Below are 23,305 nucleotides of genomic sequence, written 5' to 3' on the forward strand. Positions count from 1 at the left end.
TGTAGTAGGTTGTTTGGGAAGAAACAGTTTTGGAGTGGGCTATACAGAGCAGGACCCTGGTGGGTGTGACGGCAGTAGAATAATAAAGGCAAGACGTGGCCATCGCAGGGGACTTAGGAGAGAAGACAAAGGAAAAAGGCAAGCTTTGAAATATTATTTGGCTAGATCATACTGGAGTGCAAAAGGTCTTTCCTTCTTATTATCTGGAGTTCCCTGTAGGGAGAAAAAGGAGTACAGTTACTGAGCCCCTCCTGTGTCACCCATGAGTCTCAGATTATCATACTCAGGAGCCAGGGTCTTCCCTCTGTGCCTCCATTCATTTTTTGGCTCCAGAGACTCTTGTTCCTGGAACCATTGCAGAGATCTGAGAAACGCCTGCTTCCCTCTCAGGTCATGCCTCCCACCGGGCCGTGTTGTTCTGGCACCAGGAACAGCCCAGATCACAACCTCCAGCAGCCAGGCTCAGCCAGCACAGACGTTGTCACCACACGACTTCCAGTCTTGCTGCGTCCTCAGGCTCTTTGATCATCTGAAGGCAGTGCATGCAGGGTTTTCCCAGGGTGGAAGCTGTGTAAATGGCAAGGACAACTGCATCCACCAGCTGATGCTTGTGAGGACTCTGTAGCTAGCAAAGGTCTTTGCTTTTCCTGTCGCTGCCTCCTGGCATATCATGGCAACCTTCTTAGCCCTGGTTTGGCACAGGAACTTAACACAGTTGCCTGTTAGCAACTAGCATGTACGTAGCGTGATCCTGCTCTTTATGTCTGACACCTTCTGGATGCAGGGGAGTTGGACAAGAGCATGGGACCGATGTTTGCATGGTGCCCCATTGTCTGTGAATGGTGTAATTCCTCCTGTGGCCAGAGTAAATCAGCATAAAACCTAGAGACTTCAGGGGTGCAGCACTGAACCCAGCTGGAAATTTCATCCACCTTGGGGTAAGGCATCAGTCTCAGTGGTGGAAAAGCTAATATGGAATTTCATAAATGAGGAAATAATGGATTAGGAATATATGATTCACGCCAGTCATCATGGAGCTGCCAAACAAACTACATTCTTCCTCTGAGAAAGTTAAAATTTAATTGATAGCTGTAACCATACAGCTATAGCACAGTCTATGGAAATGCCTTTTACACACAGCTGCAAGATGTAAGAGTGGTTAATCTAAGGTATAAAACTTAGTAATGCACACACTAAGTGGCCATGGCAGATTTCAAAGAGCAGTTGTTAATGAAGACCTGCAATGGGATAGAGGTTTTCATACAGGTATGAAACGATTTGAGATGTGGTTGATACTTCAGTATTTCTGCCTTTGCTCTGGAAGCAATCACAGATGATAAAATCACTGAGACAGCAACAATGATGCCAAATAATTTGGATTGTTTGACAAACAGACTACTGAAACGTATTTTAAGGCATCACACACCCATGTAAGTAGAAGCAAGTATTGTTGGTCCTGCCCGTAGACAGGACTGCAGATGCAGTGATCTCTCATGTTGACCAGGGGGTCAGAGATCACAAATGTCAAAGCCAAAAAGAGTCAATGTCGTCCTTGGTTGTGCCCCTGAGGCGTCAGAACAGAGGTCGGAAATGGCACTGGGCAATCCCAGATGGGAATGCTGCCCTCACATCTGGGGATCACATTCTTTACAAAGAGGCTGAAAAACTGGAGAAAAAGGGGCCTGAGAATATTTGAAGAAAATCTCCTCATGAGCTGCTACAGAAGAGGAGAGAGTCGATGAAGTCGGACGGTGCTGCCTGTGGTATCAGACGTTGCCTACCAGGAACAATGACAGAGGACTGTCTCTGCGCGAGTGCTTTCCCCAGGGGCTCTGAGCACTGAAGAAGTGCTTCCAGAGTTGCTCCTTCAGTGCAAGCTGGCTTCAGCACAGCTTGGGTAGGCAGGGTGGTGAACTTGGACGAAAGCAACCCTCTTCCCCTCACACAGTCTTCATGCCATGGCCAGAGCATCCTGCCCAGCTTCATCATGTCTCGGGCATCTGGACACCTCCAGGGGAGTCCATGCCCTGAGTACCCTGCAGGCAAAGGAAACCTGCCTTTGGTGGGGGGCTTTCTGCCACGTGACCAACACAAGGATGGCCCGGGATGGGCATGGAGAATGCCACTAAACCCCAGTGTGAGGGCAGCAGGTGGTGGCAGACAGCAGGCAGGGATGATGGAAAAGGAAGGGGGTGCAGGGCCCCCCGCAGCTCCTCACCACCCACCTGAAGGACAGTGCAGTGCATTCCCCACCATCAGTCCACTGAGGGATGCAATTTCTTTGAGCAGCTGGGATGCAGCAGGAGGGCATCCTTAGAGTCTGCCATCCATCCAGCCTGTTAGGCGGTGATTGGTGTCTGCAGAGAGTAAGGTGCCCAAAGGTGTTATTTCTATGGTGGGGGAGCTGCAGGGAGCAATGGGATGGAGACCAAGGTGAAAGTGCCTGAGCAGCCATTTGGCCTGAGCTGCTGTTGTTGTACGTTCTGGCCTTGTCTCCACCTCTTTTCCAGATGATAGCAGGATGGACTGCAGTCCCTAAGCAGGTCTTGTGCTCTCCCTAAATGCTTTCTCAGCCAAGAGAGACTCAAACCAACCTACTTTGCAATTCAGATGTGGCTGGTGGAGTCACCAGGCAGCACAGTGCTGGTGCAGCACAAAGCTGGCCTGCTGTGGGCATCTGTGTTGTCTTTGCTCAGCTCTCCCTACAGGGCACAAGATCTAGGACTCCGAGGGCATTTGTCACCCTCCCAAGCACAGTGTGCACCAATTCTGGAGTCCCTGTCATGATAGAAAGAAGCTGCAGCAGCATCCCATGCCAAACGATGGGAATTGATGTATTTCTCTCCCTCCACTGTCAGGTTACTGCATCGTTGCATCACCCATGTGCAGAACCATTCCCACCGTCCACCAGTGCTTTGCCTTCATCCTAGGCAGCTGGGCAGAGTTAAAATAAGGTGTAAGCAGTTAGGCTGGCTTTTGGATACCAAGAGGTTCCTGAGTGGGCAGGGAGCTATTCAGGTGACTGGTAGGAGGATGGCACATGGAACATCAATGGCCAGGGCAAAGATGGTGAGAAACACAGAAACAGCTTCTGTGAAATCAGAAGGGACTGAATGCACAGAAACACACAGTCAGATGTTCAGTAGAAGTGGGTGGGAATTTCCATTGGAATAATTTCCTAAGGGAAAACCAGCATTCACATGTTTCAAATGCTCTGTAGGGGAACTTTCATTTTGATTTCATTCCAATTTTCTGCTGGAAAACAAGCCAAGAGGTGGCTGGGCTTCAGCTGCCTGCACATTGTGTCCCAGGAGATGGGACAACTTGTCCTCAGGGACTTCCAGGCCCCTGGGACTGCTGCATAGCAGAGACTGGAAAGGAGCTCAGAGAGATCGGGCACTGCTTGGGGGCTTCCTGCACATCTTCACCTCGGAGGACACTGGAGGCTGGGCCCAGGTAACGCAGCGATGCAGTCACCAGTGCAGAGTGGCTGGAGGTGGAGCACGCTGGGGAACATCAGCCCTTGTGCAGCCCTTGGTGCTCCCCAGCATGCATGTCCTGCCACACTGGAGCTCAGTCCAACAGCTTGGGCATCCATGGTAAAGCTTGTCGTTGGGATGTGGCTGCTTTGCTTCACAAGGTAGCACTGACATCCCAGGCTGTCAGAATCACTTCCTTTATCTCCAGGGACTCACTGGGAACACTGGGACACCAGAGTCTGCTGTTGCACTGATAACCTGCAGCCCTGCTCATTGCAAGAGGCAGAGGGGTGTGCTTCTGCAGCACCTTGCTCGAGCAGAAATGGTCCCACCATTTGAAGAGGCTGGAGAGGACAAATTCCCTGGGAAAGGGGACATGTGAGCTTCTCCAGGTGGGTATGTCTCCCGAGTAGAGTCCAGGTGGTTACAGGCTTCATCAGGAGGCAGAGGTACCCTACCAAGTAGAGAGTGAGACCTATGGGCATGCCTGACCTTTTCAGGCTTCAGTGAAGCTGAAAAGAGGGAAGGAAAAGGCTATCAACGACAAATGAGGCACTCAGGAATTTGTAACCCTTCCAGAGACAGATGTCCTCAAAGACAGGACACTGTCTTCACAGCGATGGGTGCAGAAACGTGCAAGAGTTCCCAACTCTGAAACCCGCCTTTGGGAGGAGGCAGCAAACATCTTCTCAGCAGAGCCCCTTTGCATGCACCCCAAGCCTCCTGTCCCCCTCCCAGGAGCCCACCACAGTGCTCAGAACTCCCCTCGCATCCTGGGGCCCAGCTCTGCGCTGCCCCAGCCAGACATGGATCTGTCCCCCTGTAGTGAACAGTGTCTAGGATGCCTCAGTACTTAATGCTGCTGCTGGGAAATTTTCATGTCTTTGCAAACACTTAAGTAACTCCAGGGGCTCCGCAGCCCATGCAGCTCCCATGCGAATGCTCCCAAATTTGGGAGAACAGAAAAATTAAAGGGCTGCTTTCCAACCTGCCAGATGTGGATTTCAAAGACCTCAAACATGATAAATGAGAGGTGAACAGCCTCGGGAGTAGTTTTGGAGGATGCAAAGCAATCCAGACAAAGCCAGAACTGGCCCAGTTGTGTCAATATGGCAAGCAGGGGCAGGAGCTGAGTGGCACCAGACTTTCTGTTGCACTTGACGTACCTCACCCCAGGAGCCAGCTGGCGGGCTGGACCGTGGAGCCGGGGTGTGCTCCAACACGCACCAGAACAGATAATTGGTAGATTCGGGCTCAAACACAAAACCCAGAGCACAGGAATATGACAGCAAACCTGTCCCCTCCAGAGCTGTGCCCTCCTGTCATGTGTGATTGATTGTTGCTACAAGATCAAAACCTTGTTGCCGAGGACAGATAGAAAGATTGATTGCACAAGTTTTGTTATGAAACCAGCCTAAACCCAAATAAAAACATGATGAGACAAGGCTAAACAGCATTGGTTTTGAAGAAAACGCTGTTTTTATCTCATCTCCTTCCCTTAAGGTATCTTTAATGTACTTACAAGTCAGTGCATCTGGAAGGCAAGAGATGCAGTCTCAGGATGGGCTTCCTGGAAAGACACTGGTGAAAATTGTCATTGAGAGTCTTTGTGGCCAACAACCCAGTTCTCCAAAGTTTCATCCTACTCCTGCAGTCCTGTGAACTGCCCTTTACTTCCCATTGCTGTCACCATATCAAGTCCCAGCCCTGATCTCATGCTAGAAAGATGTGCTGGGAAGTCCCAGCCAGTCTAAGGCTTTCTAATATTAGCTAAACACCACATTTCTCCTTTACTTGTTTTTCTGTAGAGTTAAACTTCACGCTGTCAACCTCTTGAAGCAGATGAATCCTCTTTACCATGACCACTGCTCCTGTGTGTGTCAAACCTGGGGAGTGAAGCATTTCAGCAAACTCAGAAGCATTTGAAATTGGGGTTTTGTACACTGTGAAAGGTGTTCAGCATCTGTAACCACAGGCACTGCTTTGAACCCCAGGCAAATGCTTTCATATAGCTCAGGTTGCAATGTACCAGTCAAAAGACTCTCGGTATATCCCAAAAATAAATACAGAGACAATAGCCTACAGAAGGTGCAGTTACCTCACGCTTAATTATACTCAGTTTACATAATTCACAGAAACATTTACTGCTTCTTGGAGTCAGATGTCCTGACTTCCCCCTTTTCTGTTTCCCAGCTGCCTTGGGATGGTACCCTGCAGGTCATTGTTCAGCTTTTCCTGAGGAGTTAAAAATGAGATGGAAATGCCTGCATTGGACTTGATTTTCCCTTCTCGCATGGGGTGTGCTTCATCCCAGTACTGCCCATCCCCAGCACCCTTGAGCCAGGCACCCCAGAAAGCAGGAGGACACAAGGTAGAGCCACATGCCCTTTGTGTGTGTGGAGGTTCTGCATCACTCAACAAGCTCCCGGGTGCTCCTGCCATCACACTACTCAGCAACTCCCAGCACCCTGTCCTGGGCCCATGGTACCCATCTGTAAATGCCTCTTGCACTCAGTCGCTAACATCCAGGGCTTCTGGGCAGCCTTCATACCTCAGAGGCTGTTTCACTTCTGTTCCCTGCCCCAACCCCCGCGTGGGCAGAGGTTCCCACAGTGCCACACCAGACATGCCCTGAATAAGGCTGGATGCTTCATCAGTGGCGGTGAATGGTTCCTCGGGGGACGCACCCCTGTGTGTCCTATGAGGATGCTGTGGGTGCCCTGGCCCTCCTGTTTGCACCTGTAAGAAGTCTTGGAAGAAAGATGTTTAAGATATCTGGGGAAAAAGAGCAGAGTAACAGGGGTGACTGTTCATAAAGGTTCTGGCCAACCAGCTCTTGGACTGAGCCCTTCCTTGCCATTGAGGGAGCTATTGCTGTGGGTTTGTGCAGCAACACCCTGCGGTTCCCCATGTCTCCCACTTGTCCTTTTGTTTTCTGATTTCCCTCTTGCTCGATCCAGTTCTGTCCACTCATAAACTCCTTCAAACTTGGAAAAGGGGTCAAATATGAGCTTGAAAGGAAAGCGCTAGCTTGAGACAAAGCCCCATCTAGTTCAGTGACTAGCAATGGATGGGTAAAGTCACCTTCTGATTTGCAAGACTTCAGGTCTACTCTGTTCATGCCACTCGCTGCTTCTGCCCACTCTCCTCCTTTCCCTGCATCTCCTCTAGGTTTACTCCATGCAAGGTGAGGTGGCCACCATTACATGCACCTTGCAGTAGACCAAACATGTGCAGATGGTTTTTTGCTCTCTTCCCAATTACATTCCTAATTATTCTTGAAGGAAGGCTATTATGCCTGAAAGCTTGTCAACTTTTTTTCCAGCTGTATCAGGCTCATCTAATAGAAAATATTATTGTCCTCTATGGACCTTGCTTCTTTTACATGCTTAGATCATCATGCCTACAAAAGCATTAATACTAATTATTCCTAACATTGCATTTGTCTTTTGAGCAGCATGGGCCAGTGGGCAGATGTATTCACAGACCAAGGCAAGTAGCGCTCAGATCTCTTTCTGAGTGCCAATTAACAGTGAACCCTCTCCCGTGGGTCTTCGCCACGTGCATTACATTTCACTGGCAGGCACCACTCTTTGCCTGCCAGTCACTGAGAGATTTGTAAGGCTTCTTTTGCAGTAGTTCACATACTTTTATGTACACATAGTTTTACCATAGTGAATAATTTAGAACCATCTTAATCAGATGATTTAGACATCTGTTTATTCCATTTCCCAGGTTCTGCAGAAATAAATGCATGCTACTCCCTGTTGCAACAGCTGAGCATCTATTCCTTCTCCTTGGTTCCTATCTTCTCTCCAATTACAAAAGCAGTGTGGGTCCCCCCTGCTATTTCAGGGTTATTTAAGAACCAACATACCTTAGAGGAATTGTCTTGAAAAGTCAAGTGAACAAAGTATGTCCTTGTTCACCTGTTTGCTGACTCTCAGATCTATTTGTGGGACGTGACTTCTCTGTGCAGATGGGATGCTGACCCTTCCCCAATAGAGCACATTCATTCCTGCATCTCTCAGCCCCTTCACTGTAGTGTCTAATGGATTTGCCCAACACAGCACTGAGACGCCTTGGTCTGCTAGTCCCCAAATCACCCACCAAGCCTCTGGTTTTGGGCAACGGATGTATTTATTATGTGCTTTTATGCCCTTAGTAAGTCACTCTTCAAAATCCCTCTTTGACCTGCCTTATCTGGACTTGATCCTTCACTTGCCAGAGATACTACTTTCTTCCTTTTCCCTGTTCAGACAGGACTGGCAGCCTGTCCTTCTCTGAAGGATGTCTGTTTTTCTTCCAACTACTGTATTCAATCTCCTGCATAACTACACCAGCATTCTTCTCCTGGAACAGGTTTCCAATAGGCCATATATATATTTACCTGAACCTTTCATGTGAGGTCTTCAAGCAGTTCACCTTGTCTGAATTCACGCTTTCAGTTTTTCCTTCTGCTTCAGCCAGACACTCCATTTCTGTTGCATTCCATTTTCCCTTTTCGATTACTCAGTACCAGGGTGGGTATTTGGGGTTGCTGCTTCTCCTAGAAATCTGACTACAGCTACATGGCAGGTGGCTTTTCTACAGTTGCCTCAAATCTCTGCAGTTCTTCGGACTAAATCAAGCACCACTTCTCTGCCTCGCTTTTCCAGCCAGCTGGTATGCTTAAATAGCCCAGCCTTGACTTTGCCTGTATTTATCCATTGCACGGAGGGGATCTAAGTCCCTTGTTACCCCTGTTTTCTGTGCTGGCACCTCTTTGAGCTGCTCTTGAACTCTGAGAGACCTCTCAGGGTCCCGATGTCAAAGCCAGCCCCAACACCAGGTTCCCCCTTTTGAAGTATGGAAGATGCTGGGGTATTTATTGATCTGATTAACATAACTACTGGATTTAAGACCACTCTTTCAAGGAAGCGTTAGTTTTAGTTATGTGCAAGCGGAGCCTTTTTGCTGCAGCTTGTGCTCGTTTCCTCTTCGCTGCGTCTTGGAGAAGAGCGCGGCTCCCTCCGCTCCATAACCCCGAGGTGGCAGCAGGCTGCAGCTGGAGCCCCGCGCCCTCCTTTGCCTCTCCGTCCGAGACGAAGCAACCACCACCTCCCCTCGGCCCAGCCCCTCCTCGCCCCCCCCACCCCCCCGAGCGGGGGCCGCGCTGGCTCGCAGCCTCCCCGGGGCCGAGCAGAGGGGACCCGCCGGCGCTGCGGGCGGCCGGGGATGCCGGGGGGGTCCCGGGCTGGGGGCGGGGGGGGAACTCCCGTGTCCCCCCACACCCACGGAGCGCCTCCCCGGGCGGGGCCGGCGGCGCTATAAGGGGCGGCGGCGGCGGGGCCGGGCGCGCTATGGGGAGCGGGTGGTGAGGCGCGGCGCTGCTGGCGGCGGGGCCCGAGAGCGGGGCGCTGCTCATCCTCCTCATCCTCCTCGTCCTGCTGCTGCTGGGCTGCTCCCGGCCGCTGGCGCTGCGGCGCGGCCCCGGGCAGGTAGGCTACCTGCCGGTGCCCGGGCTGGGCCGGGGGGCGGCTGCCCGCCGCGCCCGCCGCCCCGGCGCCCTGCCGCCGCCCTTCCCCAACGGCTGGTACCGCCTGCTCGACTCCGCGCAGCTGCCCCGCGGCGCCGTCCGCAGCCTCGCCTTGCTCGGTGAGTGCCCGCCGCCGCCCCCGAGCGGCACCCGCCCGGGCAACGGGGCGCCGAGGCCCGGGGTCCTGGCCAGTGTGCGGGGCGTCCCTGCCCGGGCATCCCCGCGGGACACCGGGGCGTCCCTACCGGGCGTCCCTGCCCGGGCATCCCGCCGGGGCACCGGGGCGTCCCTACCGGGCGTCCCTGCCCGGGCATCCCGCCGGGGCACCGGGGCGTCCCTACCGGGCGTCCCTGCCCGGGCATCCCCGCGGGACACCGGGGCGTCCCTACCGGGCGTCCCTGCCCGGGCATCCCTGCGGGACACCGGGGCGTCCCTACCGGGCGTCCCTGCCCAGCCACACTGCTGGGGTACCGGATCATCCCTGCCTGGGTACTTCTGTGCAGACACTGAGGCATCCAGACCAGCGCCCGTGCCGAGGCACTGGCACATCCCAGCCAGCATCCCAGCCAGGTCACCAGGACATCCCTGCCTGGGCATCTCTGCTGGGGCACCAGGGCATATTCTGGGGCATCTCTGCCCAGGTGTCCCCACTGAGGCACTGGGACATCCTCACCAGGGCACTGGAGCACCCCAGCCTGGACACCCTGCTGGGGCACTGGGGCATCCCAGCCAGCACCCATGGTGGGGCACTGCGGTGTCCCTGCCCAGGCTCCTTGCTGGTGTGCCGGGCACCCCTGCCTGGGCACTCTGCTGTGGCACTGGGAGCCCACTGCCCGGGCATCCCTTTCAGAGCACACCAGCCAGCACCCGCATAGGGGCACCAAGGGTGTCACAGCCTGGGCTTTTGCAAGGGCATTGAGTATCTGCACTGGAGACATCACGGCACAGGCTTCTTGTGAGTGTGCAGGGCGCCCATGTCTGGGCTCCTTGCTGGGACCAGACCACCTTGCTGCCTGAGCTCTCTTCCCAGGCATCACTGCCTGCAGCTCCCCATGTACTGGGGAGATCAGGATGTCACAGCCACATCCAGTGGGGTGCTGTGCTTGTCCAGGGTCTTTTCACCTTGAAGATGGGTTTGGACTTGTGCTGGTGCCTTCTTCATCAAAGGGCTGTTTCTGCATTGAAATCCCTCAGATTCAGTGGTGAAAGCGTGGGGGTTTTCTACTTTCAAGACCCATCTTCTCCTACGAAGTTGTTTGGGGTTGGGTTTTTTGTTTCGTTTTGTATAATGGGACCTATTCAATTCAATATACATGTCCTAGAGAGCCCCCACCAGCAGACAGTCCCTTGGCTGTCTGCCCGAAGCCTCGTTCCTGGTTCCTCTGGGTTTGGCTGAAGTATGCAGGTAAAATCACTTCTAGTGGCAGAGTGACAGCAGTGTATCAGTGTCAGGAATATCAGTAAATAAGACAGTTAAATAACCTGTAGCCTCCAGGTTTGTGGGTATCTAATTTATTTTGGGGTCTCTGAGCGCAGCCTGGAAATGCAGCCCTGCTCCAGAGGCAGTGAGCTGGAGGAGATGAAAGAATAAAGATCACTTGACTCAGTTCCTTTAGGACAAGACACCTTCCAAAACATGGCACTGAGCACGCAGCAAAGCCTTATTCCCTCCTAAGATTGTGGAAGTGGGGTGAGAGCTGCTCCCATCTGGCGGGCACCACACGGCACTGCTGTCTTGGGTGCTCACTGCAGGGAAGCTGCTCAGACCCCAGGGAGGCTCCTGCGCAGGAAAGCCCGAGTACATCCTCTGAGCCCAGAACTGCACAGTGGCTTTGGGGCTCTTTATGTCCCATGTGCTATTTTTGTTACAACAATCACTGTTTGATTTCCATAGAAGAAATAAGCTAATATAATAGGAAAACAGCAGTATGTAGCTGTTAGTTCTCTATAGATAATCACCTACAACAGAGTTTTTCAGTATATCTTAGGCCAGGATACTGTCCTCCCAAGTGGAGACACATCAGATTCGATGCACAAGGTAGAGCAAAGAAAGATCAGCTTCTCCTCTGGCTCTGCTGGCTCCAGAGTACAAAGGCTGGAGGCAAAAGCAGCAGTCAGGAGTCCTGGGTGAGCTTTTCCAATGGTCCAGCAAGGGTCTGGCCATGGGCACTGCTTCAGATTTTCAAGACAGAACTCCAGACTTCATGTATGAAGGAAAGCTCTAGAGGTAGGACCTAGGAGGGCAATGAAGCTGGGGAAGGGTCTGGAGAACAAGTCTGATGAGGAGTGGCTAAGGGAGATGGGGTTAAACAACCCCTCTTCTGGAGAAGAGGAGGCTGAGGGGAGACCACATCGCTCTCTACAACCACCTGAAAGGAGGGTGTAGTGACAGGGGTGTTTGTCTCTTCTCCCAAGTAACAAGTGATAGGGCAAGAGGAAATGACCTCAAGTTGTGTCAGGGGAGGTTTAAATTGGATATTAGGAAAAATTTCTTCCCTGCAAGAGTGGTCAGGCACTGGCACAGGCTGCCCAGAGAGGTGGTGGAGTCACCGTCCCTCGGGGTGTTCAAAAAACTGTAGACGTGGCATTTGGGGACATGGTTTAGGAAACATGGTCGTGTTGAGTTGACAGTTGGACTTGATGGTCCTAGAGGTCTCTTCCAACCTTTATGATTCGATGATTCTTGGAGTAAAACCATCTTAAAATGCGGTGGGTGAAGCACCAGGCTGCAGGGCTGCTCTTTGGGGCACATGGCTGTGACCCCCTGGGCTGCAAGTGCTCTGCTCTGACCCGTTCAACGCAGCTCCTCTGTGTTTCTACACCACTGCTGCGCCTGAGAACCTGCAACACCTCCAACGACAAGCAGAAACCCTTTCCATGTTTTCCCCTCTTTGTCCTGAACCTCAGGTCAGGTAGGGAGGCAGATTAGAGAGAAGAAACTGCTAATACTTCGGAATGAACTCCTGTCACCTGGGGCAGGGGGAAGGACGTGCATCTCTGGTGCCTTCACTCCCCTGTGCCTGCTGCCAGCAGATGTGTGAGAGCCTTCCAGAAAGACTGCAGGAACAACAGAGCCAGGCGCCCTGGGTAAGGAGGGATCTCCAAGCACTGGAGTACAACAACTCATTTGTTATATCAGATATCAGAAATAATTCTTCCTAGGCTTGAAGGCTGGGAAAGTTCACAGGGTTTCCTTTTCTTTGCCCAGACCACAAAACTTCAATGAAGGAAAGCGGATTTGGGTGGGGTAGCTCACACTGTTGTGCTTGTCATCAGCGTGGCTGTCTGGGAAAACACAGACAGAACCTGCTCCCAAAAGTTTAGTTTGATCTTGTCTCACTTGTTGAGCTTTAAGTTACAGCAACCACTACAACAATCAGATTTCACAAGTTGATGAATTCTGAATGTGTATATGCATAACCCGAGGCACATTAGGGAAAGGAGGACCTTGGAGCCCCCTGGCCTTCAACTCAGCAGCCACATCTGTACAAACAGCCCCCAAGTTCTTCTGAGCTCCCAGACAAGCTGTTCCCCTTCTAACCAGGACATGACCTGAGGGAACACTGCAGCAGGTCTAGCCTTGATTTCAGGCCAGGTCACCAATGAGCAACCCCTCTCCCTGAGCCGCTGGCAGGGGTGCGGGTGCTGGCAGGTCTGCAGAACCCTTGGAGCAGCTCTGTGACAAGCCAGGAAAGCACCTGGCACCTATTCATTCCCTCCAGGAGGATCATTTACTTAGATAATGCTGTGACATGCCATCCAGCTGTGGTTGCCTTGCACAGCTGGGCAGAGCAGTGCCATGAACAGACCTATGGCTATAGACCAAGTACTGCCTCTCCATTTTAACAGTTTCTTGTTCAGCTAACGTGGTGCTACCCTGGGGATGGGGAAGACTAGAGTGATCTGAGAAATGAGCAGGACAGATCCCAGCAGGGCAAACCTCACGTTGCTTCAGGGAGCACAAGGAATCAGGCCCGGTGCTGCTGAAGAGCATGTCTGAGTGCCAGGGCAGCACAGCCCCAACCATGCTGGCACCAGCTCTCCTTCACTCCCCGCATGGAGCAGCCCAGAGTCAGGAGCTTCCCTTTGCTTCCCTAGAAAACTCCCTTTAGCCGAGGAGGTGCCAGTGCTCGGGCTCACGGCACCCAGCTCTCCCTGCCCGAGGAAGGGATTTGCTGCTGTGCTGTAGCATGGATGGCTCTTGCAGTTCAAGAGCCAACAGACAAAGGGCTTTTTCCAGCTATTGTTATCAGAGATTCCTGAAATGTATGAACCCGTGCCCTCTCCTCTACACCTCTTGGGCAAAGGGACAGGAACAGAGGTCCCTTTAAATGCAGGTATTGCTCTTCTCTGTGTATCTCTCCCCTAGCAGGGGAAACATCCTAAATCTTTAAACATTTTTTGTGAAGGCACCTTTTAATCTGTAGCTGAAACAGGCTCCGAGAACTCAAAAAGCAGGGCTGAGGGTCAAAGCCATGAAGAGCAGTTTTGCTCCCCCTGCTTGAGGCAAGGCAATGCCCTTCAGCACGGAGACGTCCGGCTGCAGCAGCCGCTCCGGACACCTGCCCGGCTCTGCGGGGTGCCACCGCGCTGCCCGTGAGGCGCGGGGTGCAGCAGGCTGGCTCACTGCTCTGGGGTGTCTCTTACACCCGGGCAGGGAGCTGGCAGCCACCACACGCTGGGCGTTTGCTACAGCAGCTGCCGTCCCAGTTCGGCACGGCCCTTTTTGCAGCTGGCCCACACCTCCTGCCCGCAGCCCTGGGCAGCAGCACCGGCCCCGGCTCTGGCAGCTGCCTGGTGCCATCTCGTGGTTAAATAACTTCTCCAGAGCAACCCTAGTTCTGCCCTGCCGCTGCTCTTCCACTAGAAAGGAAAGAAACCCTCCAGTATTAATTGTTAGCAGGATGTTTCTGCATGTCTTTGCACGGGCAGACGCCTGCAGCGTTGGGTGAAAGCGCCAGCAGGTGCCGTCTGTTTGGAAGGGGCTGAGCAACGTGTGCCTCACCTGACCCCGCCTCATGTGGGGATGTTGTTTTTACAACCTCACAACCTCTTCTGCAGGAGAACAGCTCGCTGCATTTCGCACCCAGGATGGCCAAGCCTACGTGGTCGACGCTTACTGCCCTCACCTCGGGGCTAACCTCGGCGCTGGCGGGTGCGTCATGGGCAATTGCATCGAATGCCCGTTTCACGGCTGGCAGTTTCGAGGAGAAGATGGAAAATGCACCCGCATCCCGTATGCTGAAAAAGGTGAACATCCCCCAAATCTGCAGAAAGCATCCGCAGAAACGGTAGTGCCCTGTGTGTCCTCATTAAAAGCTACTTCATTAATTCAGGAAAAGTGGTCTAAATAATCACTCACCCTGCATCCTGCTCCCCTATTTCATGCAGCACCCTAATGTTCCTCCTGGATTGTCCATGTTGGGGCATAATGTTCCGGTGCCCTTTCCTATATTAGATGCTAACTGGGACCTTAGTTAAATAACCACCCTTCTTGATTTTGCTGGTCCTACAAGTCCTGCATTCAGCAAGCCAGGTATAAAAAGATTATTTTTAACGCAGTCGTTTGTCACACCAGCAGGGACGGCTCCTGAGGAGCTACCGGGTTTCAGAACGCTTGTGTGCTCTATAGCGATAGCTTACACCACGTCAGTGTTTAAATCTGTCACATCAGCATGACAGAACAGTCCCTCAGTGGCAATTTTTGTCCTTTTAAGGCTCGAAGAGAACTTTTGGTTAGAATCCAGGAAAGCTCTTTGCATACACCTACCTTTTAGATATGGTTTACGCTGACTGTGTAGGAAGAATATCTTACAGTTCACACGTGACAATTACTTGATCTGGCTGCACTAATTAGTGTAAATCACCAGTGCTAAGTGGGGCTGAAACCAGCAAACACACTTACTTGAATTTTGCTTTGGGTCGTGCTGCTTAGTTATTTTCCCCGCGTTCAACTTTTTCTGGTCGGGACTGATTGGGATAACAGCAAAAACATTGATTAGCAGCAAAACTCAATCTTTCTATTAAACAGACTATTTTTCCCAAAGTGTAAGAAACCTTCCATCCATATGTATTAAGCAAACAATTTATAGAGCTCATCAAACAGCAATTCCTTTTTGTGTGTGTGGGGTTGGTTTTTTCAGACAAAAGATTTTGTGGCCTTTTTCCCATACATAGTCACTCAGGAGCTGCATTCAAATGAAAATTTGGCTCCAATTAATGAGCAAAGCTGTGTTTCATCACAAAACGAGAACAAATATTCTGGATATACGCAAACACTTGCCAAGATGCATTGTTTCATCTGAAATGGCTGTGTTCAGTCATTGTTATCTGTAGTTATTAAAAGAGCAAAACTGCAGACAGCTGCCCTGCTCCCATAAATCTCAAACGGGGCAGGTTGATTTAAACAGATTTAAAAGCCATCTGTGCTCATGCAGGTCACTTTGATGGAGAGTTATTTTGGAGAGCTCAGATGGGCAGCTCTGCCGGCACCGGGCTTGCAGGGGACCAACAGCCGGGCAGGAACCCCAAGGAGCCCAGCCTGGTGCTAGATAAAGCTGGGAAGGGTCTGGAGCACAAGTGTGCTGGGGGGCGGCTGGGGGAGCTGGGGGGGTTTAGCCTGGAGAAGAGGGGGCTGAGGGGAGCCCTTCTCGCTCTCTGCAGCTGCCTGAGAGGGGCTGGAGTGAGGGGGGGGTTGGTCTCTGCTCCCAAGTCACCAGTGACAGGACGAGAGGGAACGGCCTCAAGCTGCATCAGGGGAGGTTTGGGTTGGAGATTAGGGAAAATTTCTTCCCGGCCAGAGCGGTCAGGCCCTGGCACAGGCTGCCCAGAGAGGTGGGGAGTCACCATCCAGGAGATACGGAAAAGATGTGTAGACATGGTACTTAGGGGCATGGTTTAGTGGTGGACTTGGCAGTGTTACATTAATGGTTGGACCTGATGATGTTAGGTTTGACTTTTCCAACCTAAATGATTCTATGTTTCTGTCTGCATGGGGGAGATCACAGAATCACAGAATGCCAGGCTGGAAGGGACCTCAGGGACCATCTAGTCCAACCATTCTGGGAAGAGCACAGTCTAGACAGGATGGCCCAGCACCCTGTCCAGATGACTCTTGAAGGTGTCCAACGTGGCCGAACCAACCCCTTCCCTGGGGAGATTATTCCAGTGGTGACTGCCCTCACTGTGAAAAATTTCCCTCAGGTGTTCAGTCGGAATCTCCCCAAGAGCAACTTGTGTCCATCCCCCTTGTCCTCTCCATGGGACTCCGTGGAAAAAGGGAGTCTCCATCTCCTTTGTAGCTGCCCCTTAAGTACTGGTATGTGGTGATGAGATCCCCTCTGAGCCTCCTTTTCTCAAGGCTGAACAAACCCAGCTCTCCCAGCCTATCCCCATATAGCAGCTTCCCAGTCCTTGGATCATCTTGGTGGCCCTTCTCTGTGCCCCTTCCAGCCTGGCCACATCCTGTTTGTACGGCGGGGACCAGACCTGCACACAGCGCTCCAGGTGTGGCCTGACCAGCGCTGAGTAGAGCGGGATGATGGCTTCTTTATCTCTGCTGGCGATGCCCTGTTTGATGCAACCCAGCACCCTGTTGGCCTTCTTGGCCGCAGCAGCGGTTAGATGAAACCCTCTAAAATTTAGTGAGATGCATCCCACCAAAAGCACCATATTTTTTCAGTGAGAAATCACAGAAATCTTCTCCTGCCCCCTCTGATATTCACTGACTGAATATTTCTCCAATTATTTCACCTCCCACATGACTGTACAAGGCTGAATAATAAGGAAGCGCCGTCCTATATGCTTGCTTGTGAATTAGAAAAAAAAAAGTAATGAAGGTAAAAGCCTTCCAATCCAGTAGAAGCTATATTTTCTGACAATGGGGTAAATATAAATGTCAAAATTTATTTAACTGGAAAAAGTGCAGATATATTCTTAAAGCAACACATGATACTGCAGTATTGTAACAGAGAATTACCTGAACTTGAGACGCAGAGATGACTTCTACTCTCTGCACATCTCTAAAAACACCCCCTTTTAGGTCATTGAAACTTGAGGAGGATCCGTTGATGCAGCAGGTATTTACTTATTTGAACAGTTACAAGAGTAGTGAACAAAGGCTGCAGAGCTGCCAGGCATGCTTCTTCCCTAAAAGACTTATACCAAACCCCCAAATGAAATAAAACTAGTTTAAATAAACTCTTCCGTGACCTTCAGAAGCTGTTGCCCTTCTCAGCAGCCTGGAAGGTGGCAAGTGCCACCAGTGAGTCTGTGCCACATGGCTGTCGCCCATAAAGATGCTCTCTGAGCTGTAGTTTGCATGAGGCGACCCTTAGCCCCAGCATCAGTCTTGGAGATGCTGCTTTTAACTGATGCCTTTCTGTCCTCTGCAGTGCCAGATTTTGCGAGGGTGCGGACCTGGCATTCCTGCGAGGTGAACGGGATGCTGCTGGTGTGGTACCACTGCGAAGGGGTCGGGCCGACGTGGGCAGTGCCCGAGCAGCGGGAGATCACCACCAAAGAGTGGGTGTTCCGCGGGCAGACAGAGCACTTGGTTGATGTGCACATCCAGGTAGGGAGCCTGGTCCCTCTGTGGGGCATGTCCACACGTGGGTCCTCTCCCACAGTCCAGTTCAGGGACACGTCCTCCCAGTTAACCCATTCAGGGACATCTCCTTCCAATTAACCAGGCCCTACCTGTGGCCAGTGTCATCGCTGCTGCTACTGGCAGAGCTCAGACCTAGACATGCATCCCTGCGCCATATATTGGGAGTATGGCGTATGTTCCCCAGACTCGGATCGTGGGCTTCTTGAGTAGAAAGCAGATGTTCTGGCTACTTAAAAGGAATCTGTTAATTTGCTTTGACTTATAACTGATGTAATTTTAAAAAGATTAGCTAGGAACTGTGGCACTTAATGTCAGGAGACTTTTTAACTCATTGATCACCGAAATAGTAATGTGCCGTTATTTTGCTGTTAATCTTCATAATCACCATCACACACTGACAAACGTGCCACAGAGAACAAAACGGCTGTTGCCTCCATCGCCCCTCAGTGGAAATGAGGCTGGAAAAGGGGAACGGTTCTGTGGCACTAAACAGAAGGGGCCTCGGCCGTGGTCCTCGGAGGGAGCCGGGGGTGGAGGCTCCTCCAGAAGGGTGATGGGAGGCAGCAGCAGCTTTGAAAATGGGTAATCCCTTGGGATTTTGGACCCTGGGAGGTCTTTATATACTTGCCACTGAGCAGAACGCTTTTATTTGTAAAAATCAGTGACAAAAATTGCCCTTCATCTAAAGCACGCTGCTTTCCAAAGGCAGCACCTGCCTGCTGACTAAATCACGACTAAGGTGAGTGGGTTAGAAAGAAATGGAGAATTATTAAAAGAAATTAAGAAGGTGCGTGAGACACAGGAGACACGGCTCTGGGACTGGGCAGAGATGTGAGAAGCAGGAAGAATTTGGGAGACTGCTGGGATAGTAATAGTTATTTCATGCCTGCTTTTCGGTGCAAGCCACCGTACACAGGTCTGTACTGGGGCCAGTCTGTGCTACTTGCCAAGCTGGTAGAAAACGGGTGTATTTGAGTAATAAAGCAGTTAAAGCTTCTCAAAAGGTGGCATACCGTGGGCAGACTGGTGGGGTTTTAAAATATGTGAAATCTAGTCTAGGAGCACAAACACAAAAATGCTTTGTTCCTTACAACTATTACAGGGCCAAAGGAAGGACTTATTTGGAGTCCCAGCTTGTGTGGCTGCAGAAGTTAACATGCCTAGACTTCTTGGAGCTTAAAATTAACTCTGAATTTACTGAGCTTCATGTTTAAATTATTCCTGTAGGCTAGTTAAGACTTAGTCCCATGTCAGTCTGTGCTGAGGCCTCTTCCTCCGCTCACTCGGTTGCCTCTTGCTGTGTCGTGTACCTGCGAGCATCTCTGCTATGCTTGGAGCGACGTGCTGGGCTGTACCGCAGTCACGCTGGTGCTGTTGCAAGACTGCTAGTACGTGCAGGCAGCTCGCACCCAGGTCAGCTCTCGCCAACGGCACGTTGTTCCCAAATGGCAGGAGATCCCCGAGAACGCAGCCGACACGGCTCACCTGGCTTTTCTCCATGGACCAACTATTCTGGGAGGATCTGATCTGAGATACACAAGGTCCAAGCTGTGGGATTTTATGAAGCACGTCTGGAAGGTAAGACCCTAGCTCCTCTTTTAGCCATGAAGAGGTCAAAGTCTTCCAACCCAGGTCCCTGTTCCACCTCAAAGCACCAGTCCCACGACATCCCCTCTGCCGCATCCCCCCATCTTCAGGTCTAGTCTCCTTTCTGTGTCTCTGAGGGTTTTAGCTGCACTCCCTCATGCATGCTTATCTCTAAATGGTCTTCACCATCTCGCTGCTACCCCCCCTCAGCCTGCACTCTCCACCTCTCGCACTGAGCCAATCCTTCTCCACCCTTCCAGGCCGAGTGGTGGCCGGAGCCCAACGAGCATTGCTCCCAGCTGCTGATTCAACACACCACAACCATCTTCAAGAAGCACTTCTCCTTGATGGATTTGACAGTTTCAGCCAGACAGGTATGTCCCGCGCTGGTGACCACCAGCACCCCGAGCTGGAGGGTTTCATCACCCAAAAGGCTAACGAGCCCTTGCCCATCCTGCCCAGTGTAGCCTTTCCTACCAAGTGCATCAGACACACAGGCCAGAACCACGCGCTAGCGCTGGAGCTGCTTCACAGCTGGGCAGCACAGAGAAAAGGGTGGGCTTATAAGGATTGCCGTGCCTGCAAAACAGCTTAAAAAAAAAAAAATTAGTACCCGAGCAAACACTGGTGACAATCCCAAGGGACTTTCACACCACGTTGTCACAGCGCTTTACAATACAGAACTGTGGGCCTTTTCAGTCCTTGGTGAACATGCCTGGGAAAGGTATGGAAAGCACTCAACATACAGTAAGAAACTCTTTGAAGATGTTGGATGATGTGATCTAAAAAACTCAGGGTTTTCAGACAACTTTCTGCAAAGCACAAAGATTTGTCAGGTTACAAACGTTTACACTAAAGAGATAAATTCACACTAACGTCAAGAGCTCTTTCTGCAATTAAAAGTTCACTCATTTTCTTATTTTCTTTCTTTCTTGGGTTTTTGGTTTTTGTTTTGGAAACATGTTTATTAACCACACTTCTCTTACACCCTCCGCTTCCAAAATATCAGAAACAGCATGCCTTGTAGCCCAAGATCAGCCCTGAATGAGATAATAAAATAGTTGACACAAATTGATATAGAATTAAAGGAAAATAGAAATATTGCCTCTTAACATGAATTAGTGGGAACTAGATGTGCTCACTTTCATTTTTAGTTGTGTTGGGGGGGTTTGGATGAAATGCTAATCTTGCCTGATAAAACTAACAACTTTGTTACAGAACATTTTTGAAGTCATTTGACCTATTTCCATATTATAAATTCAGAACAATAGCAAAACAAGTCATGATACAAAACTTTGATAAGGGTTAGATCTTGGTGTAATTAGTGAATTATCACTAAGTGGATGTTGATTTTATCTCTGTTCAGTTCTGAGATCTGTGGTATTTAGCACTGATATCAATGAACAGAAGAAAAGACATTAAAATAACCTTACAAAGAGTTTGTACCCAACCAAACAGTAAAGGAATAGTAAATAAAGTAGACAAAAACCCCAGCAATGTCTGCACTGCTTCAAAGAACCAAGTGCATGACCATGCATCTGCGTGTCTGGATGCACGTCAAAGAGCAGCGAATGAGTACTTCGTATCATGCAAGATGAAAAGCTGAGCCTGATTTCAGCTAAAACCTAATGTGACTGTTGCAGCTGCAAATGAGAAGGCCAGAGCAGGAGTAGGGGTGTTGTATCACCTCCATATTGCATTGCAATCACTTCTACTGAGACCAGAGCCCACGACTGGTGTCAACAACCCAATAACGCTGTTGGTGACTTGAAGGTAATTCAGTGACGAACAACAAGAGCAAGTGAAAATTTGGAATATTTTCCTAGAAGATTGGATTTTAAACTTTTTGGGACCAGTAGAGCACTGTACACCTCATGAATTCCCATAGGCCCTCAGCAAAGCCATCCAGCCCTGACACACGGCTCTGCTGGTTCTGCTGGATTTCTCCTGGCCTGGGGAGCATTAATAGTTGCCAAGCAGTCTGTGACTTGTGGCCCTGAGGTGTAGCTTGACTTTGTTGCTATTATCTGATGAAAGAGTAAAGGGGAGCTTGAGCACAGTCTAGGAGACATCTCAAGGAGGCCTCAAGCTGTGGGAGTTGCTGTACCGGAGGCTGTTCCCTGAGGGTGTGCTGTTGCTCTGCAGGTGGGGCCAGGGCTGGTTTTCCTGACCTTTGAACATGCTTTCCTGGGCCATGGGATCATTCTGCAGACAGTGACTCCCCTGGAGCCTCTCCTGCAGAATGTTGTCCACAAAATCTACTACCAGAAGAACGTGCCGGCCATCATCCCCAAGTTCATCCTGAGAGCAGAGTGCATACAGGTAAGGCCTCTGAAGAGCAGCCAAGGGTGGTCCCCTGGAGCTTGGCGGCTAAGAGGTGTGAAAAGGAAGAGCCATTGCCCATGTGGGAGCAAAGCACTCGTGGGCAAGATCCTGCCAGTGCTTGGTATGATCTTTCAGTTTGAGTTGCCCAAGGAGCTAAACGGGAGGTTTAGTAAAGAGGGTCCCTGCAGCGGCTCGTCTGTTGAGAACGGCAGAGAGGTGCTACCCCTCTCCTGTGCAAGGGGAAATGGGGCACAAGGATTAGGCAACCTCTCCCAAGCTGCAGGAAGACTTTAGAGAACTAACTGCATCTGGATTTCCAGCATCCCAGGTCGGTTATTTAAGCTCATCCTATCTCCTTTGGTGAGAACTGAGCCAAGAAATCCTCCTGATGTTAAATTCTCATGAAATTGGGCAACTCCTGACAGATGTTTTCCAGGTGCTTACCACAGGATTCATGGAAGTGATGAAAGGTCCGTCTGGAGGTCTCCAGTCCAATATCCCTGTTGGGGTAAGACTATTGCAGGTTCAGGTCAGGTAGGGCCTTGAAGGCCTCCTCCTTTGGAGAGCACCTCCATCTCTCCAGCACCCTGGGTGTCCCGTTCCATTATTGCACTACCCACATGGTTAATTTTTATCTTTAATGTCCATTTTGAACTTCTCAGCCTGCAATCTGTAGCTGTTGTTCCTTGTCACACAGCTGGCACTACCAAGAAAAATCTGACTCCATCATCCCTGTAACTCCCTTTAAGCAGTCAGAAGAGTTCATGGCATTCCTGTCTATCAGGGGTTAAAGATAGGAAACTTTGGTCTGACCAGAGAGAGTTTCACTGGCACTACAGTAAAAATTGCCAGAAGATGATTTTCAGATGCCAAAAACCTACCCCAAATCAAACTTGTCTATGCTAATTCCTATCGTATAAATGCTGGGTTCGTATTTTGCATTCTTACTGAAGTGAATGAGCAGCACTCGATTCTGCAGAGGCTTCTTCACAGAGGTAAACTCCATTAATCTTACTGCATCTGTGTCTGAGCAGAGCTTAATACGCTTTGTTTATAAAGACCTGGTTGGCTGGAGCTGCCCAAATGAATCAAAAACCTCAGGTGGAGCAGCTCCTACCTGCGCAACATCCATTTTTCAGTATCTTGTATGACAAAGGCAGCCTTAAGGTGAAAGTGGCTTCTTATTCAGGAGGCTATGGTGGGCTAGGTGCCCGCTAACTGGAGATGGAGCTGTAGCATTACATGTTACAAATAGCATGAGCAGCCCCACGCCAGACATTTGGGAGAAGCACTAAAAAATAAACCTAGTGTCAGGTAGCATGCTCAAAACTGCTGGTTCAGCTTCTCCACCTGAATGAGACCCTCCTTCTCCCCCCCAGTTTGAGCGCGATATAACCATCTGGAATAACAAACAGTACCTGCCCAAGCCGCTGCTGGTCAGGGAGGACTCCGGCATCCAGAAGCACCGGCGCTGGTACGCCCAGTTCTACAGCAAGAAGAGCGTGAGGCTCAAGGTGCAGAAGGAGGGCCTGGACTGGTGAGGAAACTTGCTGCCCACTGCAGAAGGTGGCCAGAGGCTCTCAGGTGGCTCCTGCCCACCCTGGCTGGTGGGCAGCAGTGCTGGGCAGGCATGATCGATGTAACATATATTGGTACTGGCACAGGGACCAGAGCCTGAGCCCTGGAGATCCTCTCTTACCTTCCATGTTCAGGGCATCAAAGCTCCAAGGGTGTAACATGCTTGTTCTTGTACCTGTGCTGCAACATATGAGCTGAGCGTGAACTTAA

General features: G+C 50.9%; 1 protein-coding gene across 1 annotated transcript; it reads left to right on the top strand.

Annotated features, from left to right (window-relative positions):
* The first annotated feature begins 1,203 nt into the window (after nucleotides 1-1,203).
* LOC142065831 (cholesterol 7-desaturase nvd-like) lies at nucleotides 1,204-23,096 on the top strand. The gene is made up of 8 exons (XM_075112508.1): nucleotides 1,204-1,266; nucleotides 8,870-9,116; nucleotides 14,059-14,247; nucleotides 17,391-17,569; nucleotides 19,058-19,183; nucleotides 19,453-19,566; nucleotides 21,338-21,514; nucleotides 22,897-23,096. Exons 1-8 carry the CDS (start codon nucleotides 1,204-1,206, stop codon nucleotides 23,056-23,058), a joined length of 1,257 nt encoding a protein of 418 aa, XP_074968609.1. The 3' UTR covers nucleotides 23,059-23,096.
* Nucleotides 23,097-23,305: the final 209 nt, after the last annotated feature.

This window comes from Phalacrocorax aristotelis, chromosome 17 (assembly GCF_949628215.1).
Source record: "Phalacrocorax aristotelis chromosome 17, bGulAri2.1, whole genome shotgun sequence".
Classification (NCBI taxonomy): domain Eukaryota; kingdom Metazoa; phylum Chordata; class Aves; order Suliformes; family Phalacrocoracidae; genus Phalacrocorax; species Phalacrocorax aristotelis.

Coding starts and splice junctions, on each gene's coding strand:
- LOC142065831 (XM_075112508.1), top strand. CDS start 1,204: ATGGCAGATTTCAAAGAGCAGTTGTTAATGAAGACCTGCAATGGGATA. Junction 14,248..17,390: donor CATCCCGTATGCTGAAAAAG/GTGAACATCCCC, acceptor TGTCCTCTGCAG/TGCCAGATTTTGCGAGGGTG. Junction 19,567..21,337: donor TGACAGTTTCAGCCAGACAG/GTATGTCCCGCG, acceptor GTTGCTCTGCAG/GTGGGGCCAGGGCTGGTTTT.